Raw genomic sequence first — 22,346 nt, forward strand, 5'->3', positions numbered from 1 at the left:
CTATATTGCAATCCGAAGGTCATTAGAAACCCTTTATATTAATTTCACTATGTTTGGGACGTAATTCATTTTTTAAGAAAATATGTATTACTTCTGTGTGTATGGTAATCCACAAGAACACCTGACCACAAATTTGGAGAAGAAGACTATGGAAAGATAAAATATAGTGTGCTTGTTTTAATGAGATTAAGAGATTACAATGTTTATGCAGATTACTTTATAAACCGGATTGAGGGAGAGGTGCGGAATCTCTTTCCATTTTCAGGGGTGGAGGAGACCTCGTCGTAAGCGGCAGTAAGTTTGGTCATCTGCAATTTTTTGAATAATTGCAAATCTCAATCATAAATACCCTACCACTTGTGATGTAATTGTCTGATTTGATTTCTCACAGACAATGCCGGTCATAAATATAGATGAACTTACAGACCTGGATAAGGCTAAAATGGAAGTAACCCAGCTCAAAACTGAGGTGAAGCTGGAAAGGGAGAAGGTAAGCGTTCAAATCATGGCCAGATTACACAAAATGGACTATACATCAAAGTTGGATGGCCTGGATGGCTTTCTAAAGCGTGTATAGGCATTGTTGGTATGCTCTTTTTTGTTTGATTGTCACTTCAATCACTTTTTTCTGTCAGACCTCCAAATGCTGTGAAGAGATTACGGAGTACATTCAGGGCGGATCAGAGGAGGATCCTTTGGTCAAAGGCATTCCAGAGGAGAAGAACCCATTCAAGGAGAAAGGTGGATGTGTCGTTTGCTAATGTGGACAGAGAAGCCCCGACTTTTGCAGTTTAGTGTTCAATGCAGCCCATGGACACCTGCTAAAATTTAATCATAGCTGGAATCCACTCTGCTCCCCGAGAAAGGACAATCACAAACATGGATAGATGTTCGAATAACTCTAAATGGCTCTTTCTCCCTTGTAAATGAGTCCACAGGATCTGGACCCTCATATGTTGTGTATTCATCTTTGAAGTGATGTAATAAATCTGACTACCATTGTGCACTGATCACCAGAGACTTGCTTGATGGACTAATCCATGTATTTCTTTCTTAGGCAGCCAGCCAGAGGGTAACATCTGTGTAACAAAACTGGGTGAAAGTGAATTTTTGAGCTTGTAATTAACATGATAAATCAAGGCTTAATCGGTGGAATAATTTAGCTATTCAATAAAACCAAAGTTACATGGCAAAAGGCCACTACAGTTTCTGACTGAAATTTTTGTCACCTGAACATTCCCAAGAGCCATTATGAGTTTGGTTTAAAGTGTACAGTAGCCTATTATAAAGCAAACCGTATTTTACAGAAAACGTTACATCAAGTCTTTGCCATAATAATGCAGAAGAAAGGCCACACTTGTTAATTACAAATGTGGTAATTTCGATTTCGACTTTGTACTAGCAGTTATAAGAGTATTAGTAGACTGTCTGCTTAATATTTGCTAACACTTTATTTTGAGGCTCCCCAACAGACATTCTGACTGTAAGTAACTTTCTAACTACAGTACACGTCAAGTTAGGCTATTCTACTAACCCTAACCCTAACCTAACAGTCTATTAATACTCTAATGAGATTTAGTTGACATGTAGGCAAAGTTACATGGAGTGGATTTAGGTTAACTGAGACACTTTTGCCATTTAAATGACTGGGAAGTGTCCAAATCAACCTGAATTCACCCCTATAGTTAGTAGAATGTCTAATGTAATGTGGACTATCGAAATAAAGTGTAAACCAAAATGTACTATGGTAACCATAGATGTAACTGACAAAATACCATAATAACAAACGGTAGCATATAATGGTATAGCTAATAGGCTACCATTTAGTAAATATGGATTTTCTGCAAATATTGTTTCAGAATTATTCTTACTTTTGGCTAATACCCATTTATCACAGTTTTAACAATACTACTATAGCCTGGTTAACTATAACTATAGTTATCTTTGTAAAGCTCTGTAAATACTGTACATTCGACTTCCGAGTTCTACGTGAGGTCCAACGCGCATGCGCAGGTCAACACTTTTGTGTGTAGTTTGTAAGAATGGCATTGCGTGCTAAGGTCTTGAGATTCAGTTTAGCTGTAAATCGTAATTTACCCAATACTGTTGTCTGCAACAATCGGCACTTCTCAGAAAAATCGTCCTCCAATCCGAAAGCATCTGTTTCTACCGAAAATATCGATCATGTTCTCTACACAGAGGAACATTTTGCATTAAAGTCATCTTTGAGAAAGGTAGATATGACAGCGTGCTATTTTGTATCCATAACAAATGTATAATTCTCTGTCGAGATTAATGTTGATTAAGTTTCTTGTTACCTGAATATCACACATGTGAATGTACAGGTCGAATCTTTTTCAGCAAGTGAATGTAGGTAAGAGGTCACTTAAGTTACTTTGTAGCTAGCTTGGACAGCTAGTTGTATCTGTTTCGGGTTATATGAATAACTTAGGGATTTGTTCTTAATGCCAGACACAATTAAAGGATTTTTAGGAAGGATATGTTTGATATAAAGATGAATTTTCTAGATTAACAGATGAAATGTCAAGACTAAGTTTTGTTTTGATACTTCCAGGATTGTCACGTGACGCTGAAGGTGATTGTACAGCCAGCTGTCAACTCCAGAATTATTAAAAATAAACTTCTATACCAAATATATACACTTTTTAAAAAACAGATTATTTACATTGCATTTTATATAAGAAAAAAAAAAAGTAATTGTTATTGTAATTAATAAGACTGCTGTCTGTTCTGCTCTCATTTCCATCACACCAAGCAACAAACAATCCTTTTTTTTTTTCTTCCCCAAAACTTTCTCTGGGATTTCTTTTTCTCTGATTAGGATAGGAATTAGAATAAAGAAATATCTCTATCAGGGCACCTGAGTGACATTTTGAAGATCAATTCATTTTAAGATCTGTGAGAAATAGGGTATTATGAGGATTTATTACAAAACCAGTCTCTTTTTTGTACATTTTATTTCAGAACTTTTTTTTTTAAGTCAGTTTTAATTTACTAATAGCTAATCTTTTGTGTTAGAATAGAAAGTTCAAGGCTTTTCTCCAAAAAGTGAAACCATCTCCAAGGCATGCGGTAAATATTTAAACTTGAAACTGAATTCGAATGAATAAGATTTAATTGAGTGAAAGTCACTGTAATTATACTTTAATATCAACTGGCTAGACTGAAGGGTTACAGGGCTTGGGAAGGAAGTTGCTTTATCCAGTTCCCAGTGGCTTTAAGTGTATCAGAATAGACTGCTATGAGAAAGGATATTAGTAGAAAACAGAAAAAGCAGCGGATAATGAGAACAATGCTGTATAGCGTGAAGCTCAGGGACGGATTTTATTAAAAGAACTCACCAGAGACAGAGAAACACTGAAAACAAGTTAGAAAAGTCCTTGACTTTTGTACATGTAATAGTTATATGCATCTAAATGGAAGGAAAGATTGGTGTCTGATTCAATAGGGCTTAATATTTGCAAGCTCAGTTCTATTTTTCAGCCTTCATGTATTTTACAATAAAATGCATTCCTTCTCAAGGGTCATCTCATGACTCAAGATTACATTTTTCACAGTATCTTATGTAATGCATAAGGCATGTCAGTTAGGCTATGTTCTGATTGAAATAATGGGAGTATAATTTCTTTTCTTTTCTTTTTTTAAATCAAAATGTTTAATGCACCTATTAGGGTTAGCACTTCCAGGAAACATCACTTATTGTGTTATTCAGTTTAGTTCAATGGTCTTCTGGGTGCATGAAGTGTTGACAAACCATAAGTCAGAGTTTTGGGCCCCACCAAACAATTCACAGCTCTAACTGACAAAAGTATTGTGGAATGTATCACCAACCTTTATTAAGAACAAGGAACCTTCAACCTTGTACTGTAGGTTCGGACAGGGTGGACCACCCTTCCTTTCATGACCGTATTATCCAGTCACAGTCCTCTGGGTTTTGAGTGAATCTAATACTAAATAAGACACTTCCATTATATGTTCTATGCCAGTTGTTCCCCACAAATTCTTTCTGCTGAAGAAAGTCAGAAACTAGTTCATTCTGACTTTGTTATCGGGTTCTTGACCCCTGGCTTCCTTTCGTTATTAAATGCTGTTTGTTCTGTTCACACTGCTTTTGAGGCAGGACGTTTTTGTTGGCCAGTGAATCAGCATGTCCGCGTGTTTTTGGGGAAATGTGGTGCTCATCCCTCTGCAGTATTTTTATTTTCTTTAACTTTTCACAGCTCATACTGAAAGCTCAGTCTGTACACATTAAACATATAAGCATGACATATTAGCTGAAGAGGAGTCATTACCACAGCTGAAAAACTTTACAGCCTTAATTGAATTAACATTACTGGTTCATCATGCTTGAATCAACTTTGTTTTGTTGTACACATAATGCATTATTGGAAAATTAATTCAGTTCCTTTTCTGCTTCATTTGTGTAAGTAGATTTTAATGAATTGCCTTGCTTTCCTTTGACTCCCCCATTAAAACATTTAGTGTTCTTGTGATCAGACACTAAAACAGTTCAGACAATGAGCATTACAAGGTCTGTTGACCTTTAATTGCATTTATTTAAAAAACTTCTGCTTTATAACTTAACATTTACAAAAAATACTCAGCCTTATGTTGTTTTTAACCTAGATGATGTGTCAGAAAAGAGAAGCCTGGCCATTCCACTAAATTACCTTTTATTGTGGCCCATAAAGAAAGATTATACTTTTATAGTTTTATAATGACATTAGCATTAGTAAGCAAGGAGGACATTTTTAAAACTCAAAATTTGAAAAGAATATAAGCAAAAAGTTATGGAATATATTATGTTTATTATTAGTTCAAATAAATTAAAGCCAGAACAATGCAAAAATATTGCCAGCAAAATTGTGCATGATTTATGAAATATACACTGCAGTTCAAAAGTTCAGATTCAGTACATTTTTTTATGTTTCTGAAAGAAGTCTCTTATGCTCACCAAGGCTGCATTTATTTGATCGAAAAGACAGCAAAACACTAATATTTACACATTAGTAAAAAAAAAAAGCTGAATTTTCAGCATCGTTTCTCCAGTCTTCAGTGTCACGTGATCCTTCAGAAATTATCCTAATATGCTGATTTGCTCAAGAAACATTTCTTATTATTATTAATGTTGAAAAAAGCTATTGTTCACATAATGCATTATTGAGAAAAGAATTCAGTTCCTTTTCTGCTTGAGTTGTGTAAGTAGATTTTAATTAATTGCCTTGCTCTTTATTGCGCATTTTTTCAGGATTTTTTGTCATTTATTTTTTATTTTTCAAAGTTCAGAGTAACAACATGCATTTTTTTGTAACATTATAAATATCTTTACTGTCATTTTTGATCAATTGAATGCATATTTCCTGAATAAAATATTAATAATAAAAAAAACATTTACTTACCCCAAACTGTAGGTATTGTAAAAAAAAAAAAAAAAAAAAGCACATGTGGTCAAAATGCAATTGAAAGTGGTGATCAGATTTGGTGATATGGTGTCTTTTTTAAAAGCATGTTCAGTTTTACGGTTTAACTAGAAATCTAGATGTTGACAGAGCTAAACTTGAAAGTGATAATGTATGTCACTCTTCTGTCAGGAATGCTTGTTTTGGCAGCGCTTGTATTGGTCAAATCTACATGGAATATTGCTGCAGATGCTCACTATATTTCACAACGGTTATGTTGTTACAAAACCAGATGTCTTGAAGTGACTCAGAAGGAAGACAGCATATTCCCGCTTTCAAGGAAGACATTTTCTGGCTATTATACTCTATATAGTTTGAAGGAACTTGAAAACTATTTTTAATTTTTGGCCTTTTGCCACTTTTATATAGAGGGCTGGAAGTGATGAGAAGAAGTGAGTGATATCCTGCATCACTGGAATAATTACGTGTTTAATTGCATACAAAATGTTACTGTACTATAAATCAGATCATATTCAGGTCTGGTCATGTTCATATTTAGTTACAGGACTCAGTTTAAGTATACATCTATGTTTGAATGTGTTACAGATCATTGATCAAGAGATCAACCCTTATGTAGACAAATGGGAGGAAGAAGGGCAGTTTCCTGCTCATAAGATCTTCAAAATCCTGGGAAGTGCAGGATTTCTGGGAGTCAACAAACCTGTGGGTAAGCAGACGTTTGCTACTTCAGATGTACCTTAATCAAACACACAAGTGACCCTCTAAAAGGGATCTTTGGTTTTTATTATTTTTTCCTCCATGGGGTCAAGCATTTTCCTTAGAGTCAAAAAGGTTGAGAAATGCTGTCAGTTTGGGCCGTCATATCATATGTTTCAATTTTTTTTTACATCAAACATTTCAGAACAAGCAGTTTTTGCAGTATGTTTTCATAGCTTTTCTATTGCACAAGATAAAGGACAATTTGATTCTTCTTGAAGTATCACCTTGAAAGCAGCTGGTTGAAAAAGACATTGTAAAAATGAAAATATGCATTTTAAGTACAAACTGGATCATTTTGTCTTTGGTAATGGCAGAATTACAGTGTCCTTTTTGAGAAAAGTAGAGGACAAAGAAGATTGTAGAGTGCCCTTAAACAGTTTTTTTTTTTTTTTTTTTTATGTGAGTGCAGATGGATTCATGAGAAAATATCAACAGCGCTGCAAGAAGCAATTACGAGAACAGTGGAAAACACAAAACCGATTTGTAGTATTATCTCAGGTATCAATATGTCAGTGCACAACTTTTTGCCATGCAGTTCAAAGGGTTGCTATAGACTCCCAAAACATGAGAAGAATGATAGGAGAACCAAAAGTCATACAGTTCATGTACAACAGATTATCTGTTATTATATTGAAATTATTCAAACAATCGATGACTGTTGAGTCTCATTCTTAAATAACATGCATATAATATCCACATCATTTAAAAAAAATAAAAATCATATGATATATATAAAGTTTTAGCAACTAAGAATATAATGCAGTATAATTACTAATGGCTGGAAGCTCGGGGGAAACTTAAATCTGGCTTCATAAATCTGTAGGTAAGAGGAGAACAGCACTTGCATTAAGAAGTGCTGACACTGTGACACTTCTGCATTAGCCGGCTGGATTTACAGCATCTTCTTAGACGGAGGATTAGTACTTATAGCGTTGCCTCACCTCATTTTGTATGTGCAGCACAGATACACCAGCAAATCTCTGAACAATAACGTAGAATCTGTTCAGGTGAATTGTGACTTGACTGCTGTAGGCTATACGCTCTATTTTTCATCTCTTTTCTGCGCACTCCCTGTTGAGATTTGGGTGGGTTTTGAGGCTATTTTTATCAACAGAATCCACCATCGTCAGTGACTACAAATTTAGCATTTTCACGTTTATAGAACACAGAACATTTTTAGTGATAGGTTATAATTTTCTGAAATTATCAATCAAGATGTGAGGGAAACTGGATGAATATTTCTCAGGCTAGGTTTATTTTCTAAAAGTCTGTTTCTGTACAGACATGTATTTGAAAATCTTGCCTACAAAAACATTTTCATGGTTATTGCACAGGAAAAAGGATATAGTTCAATGAACACACATTACTCAGCAGCAGGGCTTGTTGTCACATTAGTTGAGGTAATTTTACACAATGTAACCTGCCTTTAATCTGCCTGTTATAAATTTTGCAGCAAATTTAAACAGTAAAACAATCATGAAACAGCAAAAATGTAAAAGGTCATGCGTCAAACCATTTAAAATATCAAATATCAAATATCAATTGCACTGCAAAAAACAAAATTCTCATTCAATACTTTTGTCTCGTTTTCCATTACAAATATCTAAAAATTCTTAAATTAAGACATTTACTTGAGAAGCAAAATGACTTAAGTCTTGATTTCTGAAAAGAAAATCATCAAAATTAAGTGTACAAAATACCTGTCAGTGGGGTCAGAAAAATGAACTAAATTAAAAGGGAAAACAATATCATTTTTTTACCTCACTGACAGATATTTTTCTTGTATTAAACTTAATATTGTTCATTTTTTTCAGTAAAGAAGATTTAATATCTTAAGGCATTTTGCTACTCAAATGTATCTTGATTTAAGATACTGTTGTAAAGTTTTCTTTGATCGAAGCAGAGACCAGTGAGACAGTTGGGATCACGTTCAACAGAAGTTATTCTTTATTGAGAACTCCTCTGTACGCGGCTGTAGAAACGTCCAACATGATCTAACTCTAATACAGTATGCATTGTAGTTATATACATTTCAAGGGGGAGGGATTACATAGAGGTGGAGACTCTGAACAAAGCATGCAAATGAAGTAGGAACACACCCTACTCTGAGTCCAATTGAATCAGCATAACTATTCACATGCTGATACTGGCCAGGAACTCCAATTCCAAGAGCCATCCCAGAGCCATTAAAGACAAAAGGTGAAAGTCAATCAACCTAACGATTCAACGTCTGGGCTCCGAAAGGTGAGAATCAAGTGATCTGACTCATTTAAAACACAATAGAGAAAACAGGTCTGGCAGGAATGGAGACTCTTGCTGGAGACTCAATAATCACCTGAACTCAGTCTACTAAACTTTATCAGTTTATATACTATTGCAGTGGAAAAACTAAATTAAACATTTAATAAAAATATGTAATCCAACACTTCCCCCTTTGAGAGTTCTAATAACTCTCACAAAAATACAAATTTATACACTTAAAAGTTAATTCTTGTAACTTGTGTAAGTTACAGGCACGTATAACTTATTCTGTGTTGTGTCCTTGATTTACATGAGTGTCATAGTTCTTCTCAAAACCATAACTGTTGACACCTGCGACGCAGGGTGTAAAATGTCGTATAAACTACATGATTACACAGAAAACCATGTAGCATAAGAGTGGAAGTCTTGAAAGTCCATGGCGCCTGAATAGCTGTGAAGTCTGTTTCCTGTAGAGTCCATTTCTCACGTAGAGTCGCTCTGATGACTCGTCCCTCATGAGGTTTGTTCATGGAAATCTGAGGTGATGTTTTATACCAGGATGCCGCTTGTGAAGACATCATGGCATACACACATACCTGTAACACAATAAAACAAAGAAACGGCAGACCTGCAGTATTCATGCATGGACTTCATTCTTCCATAAGTTGCACATGTTCTGTGTTGATTTTCTGTAATTGCATGTTGACACAGAAACAAACATGCGATTAGGGTCCGTGAATTCTCTGCGTTGTGTATTTTTCATTTTCTCTTGTGATAGTTCGTTCAGCAGTGGGTCTGGTTGTCTTCTTGAGGTTGGGGCTTCATACGCAGATGAGACGGTCGTTGCATATGGATCTCGAAAAAAACATCAAGTTTTATCTGCACACTGTAAGACAGAAAACAGAAAAACAGAGAGCAGTATTTCTTCAAAACACTACGGTTGTAGCAGTTTAAACACTATGGTTCTATCGTTTTCAGAGTCTACTGTTGTCGTTTCATTCTTTCCCTATTTCTTAATTGATTTGACACCTATGGACCAGTGAGGTAAGGATGGACTAAATGGGGAGAGGCCTATGAGGTAGTGTCTTCACCCTGGATTGGCCCCCGAACGCCTGTTGCGTCAGTTCTTTCCAGGGCCCTCACTGAACCGTGTCCTTTTCTGTCCCTGTGTTGTGTACACACTGTACAGTGTGTGAGAAAATTGGCACATTTTCATTCTCCAGTGAAACATCAGTCTTAATAGACATCATATAGAGCATGGAGGTCTGATTGTAGTGTTCTGCAGTGTAACATTTATGGCTGTGAGTTTTCTGAATGTCCCCCAAACAAAGGCTGTGACAGTCACTTTCCTTTTGTTCTATTAAACAAAAATAAGTCTTTCATCTTTGTTGTGAGTTACTGGGGAAATTAAGCACTCACAGCCTAAATGGTTAACACCGTATCAAGTTGCCCCACGAGTTTAACGAGGAGGGGAGGGGCTGCTTTAAAGTAGCAAACAAATGTAGTAAGAGCTGCATACATTGTTAACTTGTCTTAAGTTATTTTTGTTTTTTCTACATTCTTTTCCAAAATGTCCGTGCTTGCCACAGTAAGAACAACTGGCTTCTCTAGGACTTTTGCGTTTCTTTGGCTTCTCTGAGTTGACCTTAATGGATGCTGCTGCAATTCTTACTCTCTCTTTGACATCAGAATTTCTTTCCCAAATAGCTAAACTTTCTAGGTTACTTCGGAGAGTTCTTTTAGCCCACGTAATATCTAGGAATGGCAAGGCTGTTCTGTACTCAGCTACAAGACCATCTGCCCAAATTCGGATTAGAGCTCCTTTGTCAGCTAACACACTTTCGGAATCATCCACTATTCCACTGTACGTTACCGCTACCTGACAGAATCTCTCAGTATATTCACTCACAGTTTCTTCTTTCTCTTGTACACAGCTAGTAATCTTTGACCAGTCCACGTTCGGTCCAACAATGTTCGTTAACACTCTCAAAACTCCATCTCTCAATTCATCTTTTCTGGCATTTTGAAACTCAGAATTGTTTACAGCACTTTCAAAATCATTGAATTCTGACTCAGTCAAGATCTGTGATATTAACTGAGTGACTTCAGCTAGAGACATATCGTAGAGCCGCATCTTTTTGGACAACTCTCCTAAACTCAGAAAAATTTCTTTGCACTGATGGCAAACTTTCAGCAATTCTCTCAATATCTTTAGGACATAAAGATGTTTTGACTGCTTGTGGCTGCAATATGGGGGTTGCAAATGAAACTGTATCAACACCTTTTCCCTGAGGCTTTTGTCTAGCTACGCACACTTCAACTGCATTTACATCTGCATTGACATTGTCCTCTATACTATCAAAAGACTGTAAATCAGGATAGCTTTCATCTGACTGTTGGTTTTCTGAGTCACATTTGGTTGAGGCTTTGAGGCCCACCGTTTTCGTGAAACAGGACACTTGAGTAAGCAATTTTTTGTTCTGTTCTTTCAAATTATCTATACAACGAGCTTGTTCTTGTACAATGGATAAGCTAAATTCTCTGTGACAGAAGATAATGCCTTTGACACTGTTCTTGCGAATACTTTCTCCTAGTACCTTCTTACAATCTTCGATTGACCAAACTTTGCCTGGATTAATGCCAAATTTCTTTGTTAAATTCAATCTGACTTTCTCAGTCACGATGGAGTCCATGTGCTCTGATAACAAAGACTTGAATTCACTATCTGTCCAAAAAGGTGTAATCTGTCTAGTACTTTTCCTAAACATTTTGTGAATTTTTGTTACCACAAACAAAACACTAAAACTTCTCTCTACTGTCTACAATAGAGGGTACACTTGTTAACACAGCTTAACTATTGTTAACTTTCCAAATTACCACACTTAACTTCCCTGCTGACAAGAACAGAGGATCAACAGAAATAACTAGCACGTAAAGCTAATTCTTCTCTGCCTAAAGCAAAGGACACCACCTGTTAGCACTTGATGCTAACTTTCTCTAGCTTATAGATAGGTCTTCTCTAGCAAGAGCATACACACAATATTAACATGTAACTGTTAATCTTCCCTGTCAACAACAGAGGATCAATTTCATCTCTAAAAGAAAACTTTTTAGAGGCTTATCTTTAGTTAACCAAACTCTACAGCTGTTTGTTAACTACTTCTCTGAACGGCGCAGAGGAAAACAATTGTACTGGTCTGCATTGGTTCTTTGAATGGAGTGTAAACTCACCGAATCGTTGGTTGTACAGAAAAATTTCGTCTGGAACTCAGTCAGCTTTGTTGAGATCTTTGAGCTTGAAGTTTCAAGATTCAGTCTGGGACTCAGTCAGCTTTGTTGAGATCTTTGAGCTTGAAGTTTCAAGATTCAGTCTGGGACTCAGTCAGCTTTGTTGAGATCTTTGAGCTTGAAGTTTTCAATCTGGAGGAAGCTGGAAAGATTCAGTCTGGCAATCTTTGTCAAATCTTTTGTTGAGCTTGAGGTTTCAAGATTCAGTTCATTGAGCTTAAAATTCCTTTGAGTTTACTTCTCCATCCGGGTCACGGCACCATCTGTTGTAAAGTTTTCTTTGATCGAAGCAGAGACCAGTGAGACAGTTGGGATCACGTTCAACAGAAGTTATTCTTTATTGAGAACTCCTCTGTACGCGGCTGTAGAAACGTCCAACATGATCTAACTCTAATACAGTATGCATTGTAGTTATATACATTTCAAGGGGGAGGGATTACATAGAGGTGGAGACTCTGAACAAAGCATGCAAATGAAGTAGGAACACACCCTACTCTGAGTCCAATTGAATCAGCATAACTATTCACATGCTGATACTGGCCAGGAACTCCAATTCCAAGAGCCATCCCAGAGCCATTAAAGACAAAAGGTGAAAGTCAATCAACCTAACGATTCAACGTCTGGGCTCCGAAAGGTGAGAATCAAGTGATCTGACTCATTTAAAACACAATAGAGAAAACAGGTCTGGCAGGAATGGAGACTCTTGCTGGAGACTCAATAATCACCTGAACTCAGTCTACTAAACTTTATCAGTTTATATACTATTGCAGTGGAAAAACTAAATTAAACATTTAATAAAAATATGTAATCCAACAATACATAAACCGACAAAAAGTAAATACTGTATATATATATATATATATATATATATATATATATACACGGTATATTAAATATTTCAGTGTGGTTTCATTTTGTTCACTTATTTACTTAACAGCGACAGCAATAATATGATGGTATTGCTATTTTATTTTGGAGGTCACAAAAAGTCACAAAAAATATTTTTGAATTAAGTGTTAGAAAGCACATTTGTGTCATGAACTTTTGACTCAACCTTACAGTTACTAAGAAATGGCCTCCCCCGGTCTCCCATATGTATAACCATCATGACTGAGCCCTATATACTAATGCATGCGCACAATGCTACATGATCTTACAGGCTAGCATTTTGATTATTTTGCATGATGGAAGGTATTTTGAGTCCTCGTTTTAGAGTTTTGCTGGTTCCCATAACACCGTCTTCCTCATGAAATCACAGCTTTCACAACCAGGCTAAAACAACTCCATTTTACAAAACACTGGCATAAATCCAGATTGTCTGTTTTTCCAACCCTGGCAACCTCAGATAAGGCACTAAAACTTTCTTATCCAAACCATCCAGTCTTCTGACATTTACTTAAGTCCCAAAATATGTGGGGGTGCAAGGCCTTTTGTGCCTCTTGAAATACTTCTCATTTCATATCTATGCGGTGATTAAATGTACTGTGCGAGGTTATCCCACCAAACAGGAGAATCACTTTCCACTGTTTTTACATGTACGCAGTAAACAGAAGTGTTGACCAGCTTCCAATATTTGACCGTTGTAAAGATTAGACCTGCTTGATGGCATATGACATCATTTTTCCCTCTTTGTTCCCACTTTATATCCTGTTATTTCATACTACAAACCCCTATTAAGACTATGATACAATATTTGCTTTTTTAACATTTCCATCTTTCTTTAGTGTGTAATGTTGCTGTTTGAGAATAAAAAAAACTCTGAAAAGTTTAAAAGCACAAAGTCACTGCAAAAAGAGATATTTTCTATATTAGTGTTGTCAAAAATATAGATATGTATCGATGCTGAAATATCTGAATCGGTTCCAATACTCGTTTTCTGAATCGCCGATACCAAACTGCGCATTCTCACTTCTCTCCAACAGCGAATTAAAACACACCCGCCTCCTCTCACTCACTCGTCTCATTGGCTACGATTGAATAGTGCTTGTATTGTGCATAATTTTAGTCATTCCCGCAGGTATCGCGCTCACACCAAAAGCGAGTACCAAAATTACTTCAAAATGATGTCAAAAAGTCAGTTTTGCCGAATATTCAGGTAAATAGAGAACGTTAATAGTTGAAAAATAAATTACATGTTGTGTAAAAGTATATTGGATCTGTGAATCAGCTCTTAAAGTGACAGTAACCTAATAAACCTCCTGCTTTCTGTCATGTTAATCAAAGAACAAAAGACAAAGAGAAAATGACTCACTGCTCTTGACTAAATAACTTTTGTAACTTTAATTTTAAGCATTAATCTGTGATTCATTTCTTACATTTGATTACTTTATTTAATTTCTGTAGTGTTTCTTACCTGAATACTACTGTTAGACCCAACTGAAAAACTTAAAGCCTTTTTTAATTAATTTGTCACTTTATTCTATAGTATTTATTTGTGCTATCATTTGCAAATAGTTTTTTTATTACTGACTGTTTACTTGTTTTTTACAAGCTATTACATCAAAATTACAGCGTAAAATAAAGGGTCGAGGCTAACTAGTTGAGTTAGCTAGTTAGTAGTTTGTTGAAGCTCGCTGCTATGGTAAAGGGTGTGTCATTTACAAAACGCGCTCGAATCACAACACACTGATCTAGCCGACCAATCAGAGCACATTGTGCTTTTCAGAAGGAGGGGCTTCATAGAGACAGGAACTAAACAGAGCGTTACTGACAGACTGGGAAAAGAGGAGCTGCAACAATGGAGAATGTGAAAAATAATGTGTTTTTTGAACATTCAAGCCTATTCTAGTAGACCCCAAAAACAAAAGGGCATAATAGGTCCCCTTTTAGGTTAGTTAAGCTAGTTTGTGGTCAGGATAAACAAACCTTCCTTTCAGATGCATCTCACTCGGTACTGAACACTGACAGATTGTCTGTTTGGGTACTATTTGCCTACGACTGTTCCTGTGCAGCTGTATCTGTTTCCTTTGCTCTCTGGCTTCACTTTTCCTTATTTTGCCACACCAAATGTTGTCCACAACCATCGCGGGACCTGATGATGACAGAATACAGCGTCCTGTAGTACTGGGGGAAATGAGTGCAGAGTTCACCACATTCAATAAAGGACTTGCTTTTCAACAGTATTGTTGCCCTTATTGCCTGCACAGATTACAATCATTTCCTTAATGTCGGAATATTTGTTTCCTGAAGGAAAATGCTAAATGAAATGGAACATGAAATGACATGAATAAATGCATGACAAGGAAAGTATCGTGGGAAACAGTAATGCTGTTATTACAATCACATGTAATGGCCTGTACGCCATTTGCCCAAGACATTGTAGTGTGTTATGATGAAATGGACCGCAGGGGTGTGAAAAGGGCATGTCAGGTTTTAGATTGCTGCATGGTACAAATATGTAGATGACTTTTGCATGATGCATATTTGTCTTCAATACTAAAGTAAGCAAGTTTAGCTTATTGAGGCCCAAGAACAAAGAGACCTGATAGAAACACTCTAAATTTCACTTGCTTTGTGATCAAAATGTTCAGGAAATTGGGCAAATATTGTTTGTTTTCATTGTTTGCAGAGTATGGCGGTCTGGGATTGGACTTCAGCTACAGTTTGGCTGTGGCTGAGGAACTGGGGAACATCAACTGTGGAGGGATTCCCATGGCCATTGGCGTTCAGAGTGACATGGCTACACCTGCACTGGCGAGGTGATTTCTAAAACTGAAATATTGTTATCCTTTAAGTACACATCAAACAGTTCCTGTACTCAGAATGGAATACTACACAGAATCAGAGGTTGTGTTCAACGAATATTTTCTGTCATTGACCCCCTTTTTTTTTTTCAGTGACAAAAATCTGAAGGCTGTCCATCATTTTGACAGATTACACTGAGGGTGATCTATTATAGCTTGGAACTGTAATTCCCACCCCTGTCCAGTTGGTGGCGAGTGCGCTCAGTGTGGCTGTAGAGCGCAGTTTCAGCCTCCAGAACAAAATTATGGCTGTGTTCGAAATCGCCCCCTATATCCTTAAATAGGGCACTATTTGAGGGGACAGCCATTTCTACTAGTGTCCGAAACCATTGTGGATGTGATCGAGTGCACTCATTTAATATTGCAGCGCAATAACGAGTGTACAACCGATGTACGCTCAACAGCTAGAAAATACCCATAATGCACTGTGAGAGTTGCGTGCTGAAGGAAGTCCCTCGTCTGACCAGAAGATGGCACCGTACCTGAATCATCCATCCATCCTTTTTCCAAACCGCTGGTCCAATGTGTCTACAGCGTAATATCATTCAGGTGTAAATTCCTTTTTAATTGATCATTCAATTGTTTAATTTTGCTAGTTTTCATGACAGAGTTCAAGATAAATCTTTTCATTACTACTGGAGCTTCCAGTTTGCTAAATTTCAAATGATTATTAAACAGCAAGCACAAACTATGCAAAAGCGGCAGCCCTTCCAGCGCACTCAGTGTCCGAATTCACTCACTCGTTTTCATTAACTCCCTATATTAGTGGACTAATGTAGGTAGTTGTGAATGAGGGTATAGGGGGCAATTTCGGACACAGCCTAAAACTGGCAGGAGAAGTTGTCTGTCTGAGGCAAAGACGCAAAATCTAATGAGAAATGCCCTTGATGCGTTTAATTACGCACAGGCGAGCATCCAGTTTAAGTCGATGCTGACCAGGAGGAAGGTTTGCATTTTGGCAGATACAGAGTGTCTGTTGTCATTTGTTATCGCTGTACAAGCAGAATGCGGTTGGTCGGTGTGGTGTTTGTCCCGCCCCTCCTCCACTGTGATTGGACGGCTGGTTAAAACGCGGCAGTGATGAGCGCTGTTCAGTTAATTTTCTAAGTTTTTTTTACATATTACAATCAGAATTGTGTTTTTTAATATATTGTATTGGTCATATTTTCTCTGATGTCGTGTTTACTGGCACGAGGGCGGGGCAACCTGTCACTCAGATGAGATCCACCAATAGTACCACAACCATCCAATCAATTCTCCATAGACTAAATAATTGTATCTTTCGAGAAGCCTCTTCACTCAGATATGCATCACACTATGGAAGCAAAGACTATTGCAACTTAAGTTTCATATCGACTTAAGGTTTGTGAAAAAATTGTGTTTTAACTTTATATAAGATATATTCTATGATAACAAATTATATTATGCAGTTTTGCTTCTCAAGAAAATCGATCTTGTTTTAAGTTTTGATATTTTACTGTGAAAAAAGACAAAAAATACTGATTAAGCAAATGATAAAATGTGTTGACAGACTTATAACAATTTAAAACACCTATCATTTATTATAAATAAATACTGTAGTTATCAGGACGGTTGTTGGATATCAGCTGTTAATTATATCCCAAGTTCGTTGGAGTTGCAGAAACTTGATGGCGTGTCTGATTAAAACACATGAAAAATACCAGTCCTTTGCTCTCTTTTATTTTAAGCTCAGGATGATTAAAATCTTGGGTAATTCACATGACTTGAAGTTCATGGATTCACATGGAGCAGATTCACACGATGTAAATGGACAGGAGTTAATGGATGAACAGGATGTACAAGATGGTCTTAAGTCACTACAAACAATACAATAAAGGAAATCAAACTCATATAATTCATCAATAAACATAACATATATATATATATATTCAATCCAAACAATTCAAATAAACAAATTCAAACAATACAATTAGCAAAACAAACTTACTTAACGCATCCTAAGGAAAGGACTCAAAGGACATGGTTGGGTGTCCATTCAAACACCCACACCTCACCAATACAAAAGAAACAAAGGACGGAAGTGAGGCCTACTAGAAGTAAAATTAAAGAAAAGGGCCAAATTTACAACAATGGTTCCTTTCCTCCTATTAGTAATTGCCATATTCTGACTGCAGCCGGTTGTACACTGTCACTGAGGGGAAATTACTGCACTGTGCTCACTCTCTGGAAACTTGATTTTCTGTGCACATCCACTTTCTGGCTATTTGATTTCAGAAAATCAGGGATTTTGATTAGTGTCCTTTGTGATTCTGCCATAGGGAACAGCTTCTGTAATTGCATTTGCTACTAGTAAAATGTAAATCTCTTGTGTAACCTCACAAGCTTTACAGTAAATCACAGCTGCTATGACACTGATACCTGTGAGGATGTGACTGTGACTTCTGTGCCGTTGTAGGTTTGGTTCTGCAGAGCTCAAGAGAGAGTTCTTGCTGCCCAGCATAACGGGAGACATAGTGGCCTGCCTCGGGGTGAGCGAAACAGGGGCCGGCTCTGATGTAGCAAGTAAGTATTTTGCTGGAGATAACGTACCAAACAAGAAAGATATGTTCTTTATATTGCCAAGGGGGTGTTTTAAACAAGATGTAAACACACACCAGACGCAAATTTAAAATTAATTACTTTATCAAATGAAGATATCAAAGCATTTCAGGCCAGGGAGATTAAAAGACTAGCCTACATGGGAATACCACACAGGGGTATGCTGAGCTATTTTTCATAAATGTATTCAATTTTGTATTTGAAGTAAAGCCGGCACTAGTCACAAATTATTAATGAGTTGCAAAGAAATCTGAACTTGTTTTATGGTGAAATAAGAGTGCTGTAATACTTTATTCCACATTTTAAGTATGATCTAAAGCAGGTGTTCTCAACCTTTTTGACTCAAAGGCCCTTTATTGTCCAACATAAAATTCAACAGCTAAAATATTTGCTATATGATATTTCTGCTGTAATTATGATAAAGCTGCTTGATTTCAACTTTTTTATTAACAGAAACTGGGAGTGGTGATACAGTTCAATTAATTCATAGTTATAGTTAACTAGAAAATAGTTTTCGGTAATTGAAAAGAAAATGAAATTAATTTGTATATAAAAATTAGATGTAAAACTTAAACTTAAGATAAATGTAACTAACTAAAACAAATAAGTTGAAATACTAAAATGACTAAAACTGAAATAAATGTTAAATTAAAAAAATATTTAAAAAAACTAATACAATATTACTAAAACAAACTGAAATTAAAATGAAAAATGAAAACATAAAAATAAAAGCTAATTCAAAATATTTTTTTTTTTTACAATTGTAGATAAATAATACTAAAATAACTGTTCAAGAACTTGTTTTTGGTAATTGAAATAAAAGTAAAATAAGATTTAATATAAATGTTAGATATAAAAAACTTAAACTTAAGATAAATGTTGCCTTTGCAACTAACTAAAATAAACAAGTTGAAGTACTAAAATGACTAAAACTGAAATAAAAATAAATCAAAGCTATATAAAAAATCTATCAAAATATTACTAAAACTTAAACTAAAATTAAAATTAAAACAAAAAATAAGAGCTAATTCAAAATACTAAAAATAGTATAAGTATATAAATAATATTAAAAAAGCGCTGTTCAAGAAATTTCAATAAAATCTGTAGTTGGGGAAAGAAATTTTCGTTTCTTAGTAATTTTATGATGTTTAATTAAGTTAGAGTTTTTATTATATTAATAACAATGTTAGATTCATATTATTGGAAATTGGTAAATATTATTATTATTCATTTAAATCATTTTAAGTCACCCTTTGGCCCCCTTGGAAGTTTAATGAGGCCCCTAGTGGGCCCCGGCCTCCAGGTTAAGAACCACTTATCTAAAGAGTCTATAAATACCATCTCCTCCAGGCATCAAGACTACAGCTGTGCGCAAAGGAGACGAGTTTGTCATTAACGGTGGAAAGATGTGGACCACTAATGGCACTCAAGCAGACTGGATGTGCCTTCTGGCCAACACCAGCGATGACCCTTCTCACAAGAACAAATCCCTAATCTGCTTACCCATGAATCTGCCTGGTGAGACTGGAGGCAAAAGCACAAAACTTATGAAAAAGAGTCGTTTGTCTGCCAAAGTAAACATGTTAATGTTTTACCGTACGTCCGCAGGCGTTCAAATCGCACGCAAGATCGGTAAAATGGGCATGTGGTCATCGGACACAGCGGAGGTGTTTTTCGATGACGTGCGAGTGCCCTGCAAAAATGTCATAGGGCAGGAGGGAATGGGCTTCACTTACCAGATGCTACAATTCCAGGAGGAGCGGCTCTGGGGAGTGGCCAATAGTAAGTCATTCTTTTCGACTCCCACACATCCCGTTGCACGTCAAACATTTCTCTTCACTGTTGGGATTGGCACGGGCATGACGTCCGTGTGTTAATGGCAGTGGTGCTGGAGTATGTACAATAAATCTAGATCGCTCTCCTCTCAGGCCCAAACGTGTTTACTGATGACTTAAACTTTGTGTTAAATCTTCTGACATCATCAGCTGCCTACTTTCTGTCGACATATTGTCTACAACTAATTCCCTCTATCATATAATTTGTTGAAAAACACATTGGAATTGTTTTCCTTTGGTATGTTAGACCGGAGACATGACCCGATTGTGTCGTATTTCTTGTTTTTCAAGTCCTGACGATGATGGAGAAAGTTGTCCAAGAGACCATTAATTACACCAGACAGAGGAAGATCTTCAAACAGCCGGTTCTGTCTCACCAGGTCGTTCACTTCAGGCTGGCTGAGCTGCAGACAGAAATCGAGCTGTTGCGCTCCCTTTTGCATCGCGCCACAGGCGAGTCCAGACTGTTTCTGAAATTATTTTAGAATGATTGGCCAAGGCAGCTTTGCAATTTCATGGGTTTGTGTCTGGTAGGTCTACAGGGCCACCATTTCCAAATTAATAATGGAATGAAATGGTGTGCTCTAGAGCTGCACGTTAAAATCCTTTGACAAGTACACAGCGAACATTCAAATCTGCGTTGGCGCTGCCCCAGAGAGAGCAGTTGTCATGTATTAGTATGAAATGGCTCCACAAACATCTTTTCTAATACACCATATCATTACACTTGATGTAATTACAGTAATTCAAATTATCACATAAGCACAGGGATAAAAGTTTATAGTTCGGATATAAACTGATGTCTACGGTAGCGATCAAAATAGAGTAATGTGACCCTGGACTACAAAACCAGTCACATGGGTCAATTTCTTGAAACTGAGATTTATACATCAAATGAAAGCTTAATAAATAAGCTTTGCATTGATGTATGGTTTGTTGTGATAGGACAATATTTGGCCGAGATACAACTATATGAAAATCTGGAATCTGAGGGTGCAAGAAAATCGAAACATTGAGAAAATCTCCTTTAAAGTTGTCCATTTATGTTCGCGATTGTGCTGCATTCACAAAAATAAATGTTTTATATACAAAATTTCTTCATGGAACATGATCTTTACTTAATACCCTAATGATTTTTGGCATAAAAGAAAAATTTATAATTTTGACCCATACAATGTATTGTTGGCTATTGCCACAAATATACCTGTGTGACATATGACTGGTTTTGTGATCCAGGGTCACAAATCACCTTTTGAAAGTAACTTAATAATGCTTCAAATAAAAATGGTATCATTACATTGTTACACCAGTAGGTGGCGACAAGTGACTGCTAAAAAATTTATGTTGTTGAATCATTCATTCAAGAGATTCGTTCAAAAACGCTGATTCATCCAGTAATGAAATGAGTGAAGTCTTTGAGTGAGTAATTGAATCATTCATTCAAAACGATAAAAAAAAAAAGTAGACTTTTTAAAGACATTATGTCAGAACCTCTAGTAAATCATGTTTTTGTTTCGATGTCTATTCAGATCGTAGGATCGTGATCTCTATTTTAATCAAAAAATTGTTTTGTTTTAAAAAATGTTTCTCCTCCCTCAAAAAAAATGGAGCTGAATCTCAGCATATCCTGAAAAATAATACCTTTAGAATTTATATGTTTTCTGTGCGCTTTCATTAGCTCTGTACATCAAGGGAAACGACGTGACAAAGTTGGCGTCGATGGCCAAGCTGAAGGCGGGACGACTGGCCCGAGAGGTCGGTGACAGCTGCCTCCAGTACTGGGGTGGCATGGGCTTTACCAGTGATGTCCTGGTCAGCCGGTTCTACAGGTCAGTTTCTATCAGCTGAACTGAGGTGAACATGCATGCGCTCCCAGAGCTGCAGTGACATCTAGTGACATTTAAAAGCAACAGGTTTGGATTGCATGAAGCATAAAATGCTTTTGAGTGTGTGGAAAGAGCTGTCAGTGCAGTGAATCGAACACCCAACTGATTGTTAAAAGTGTAAAATATTGGTAAGCCTAATCCTCATGTCAGGTCACAAATAAATCAAATCTGGGTTGTCTTTTTTTTTTTTTGTCTTAACAGGGACTCCAGATTAATGTCTATTGGTGCAGGAGCCGATGAGGTGATGCTGTCAATCATATGCAAGTACATGGACACTCTGCCCAGGAAATGATATCACTGATATGTATTCAATGTGAAAAATAGTGCACTTACAATGAACTGGAGAGTCTAATAGTTAATTAAGTTATAGTGGCAGTAACATCAACTTTAAGATGATTTGTAACTTGCAGTCAGATATTGTTGCCTTAATGAAGACTTGGCTGATGAAAACCTGACAAAATTGTATGTAACATATGTAAATTCTGATTATAGTTGTATATGACTTAGTTTTTTAATATGCATGAAAAGAAATAAAGTTTTCACAATTCTTAAGATTCTTGAGAACCACAAACG

At 36.4% G+C, this 22,346-nt stretch overlaps 2 protein-coding genes across 2 annotated transcripts; both read left to right on the top strand.

The window, feature by feature from the left end:
- Positions 1-211: 211 nt before the first annotated feature.
- gngt1 (guanine nucleotide binding protein (G protein), gamma transducing activity polypeptide 1) lies at positions 212-1,200 on the top strand. Its single transcript, XM_084131087.1, has 3 exons — positions 212-294; positions 392-490; positions 636-1,200. Exons 2-3 carry the CDS (start codon positions 395-397, stop codon positions 759-761), a joined length of 222 nt encoding a protein of 73 aa, XP_083987213.1. The 5' UTR covers positions 212-294; positions 392-394; the 3' UTR covers positions 762-1,200.
- A 791-nt stretch (positions 1,201-1,991) lies between these two features.
- On the top strand, positions 1,992-22,325 carry LOC311093578 (putative acyl-CoA dehydrogenase 6). The gene is made up of 9 exons (XM_084131084.1): positions 1,992-2,234; positions 6,027-6,147; positions 15,298-15,427; positions 17,910-18,016; positions 19,403-19,570; positions 19,661-19,834; positions 20,179-20,340; positions 21,566-21,716; positions 21,975-22,325. The coding sequence occupies exons 1-9, from the start codon at positions 2,043-2,045 to the stop codon at positions 22,063-22,065; spliced, it is 1,296 nt and encodes a 431-aa protein (XP_083987210.1). The 5' UTR covers positions 1,992-2,042; the 3' UTR covers positions 22,066-22,325.
- The last annotated feature ends 21 nt before the right edge of the window (positions 22,326-22,346 follow it).

Source organism: Abramis brama (assembly GCF_963993115.1).
Source record: "Abramis brama genome assembly, chromosome: 12".
Taxonomy (NCBI): Eukaryota; Metazoa; Chordata; class Actinopteri; order Cypriniformes; family Leuciscidae; genus Abramis; species Abramis brama.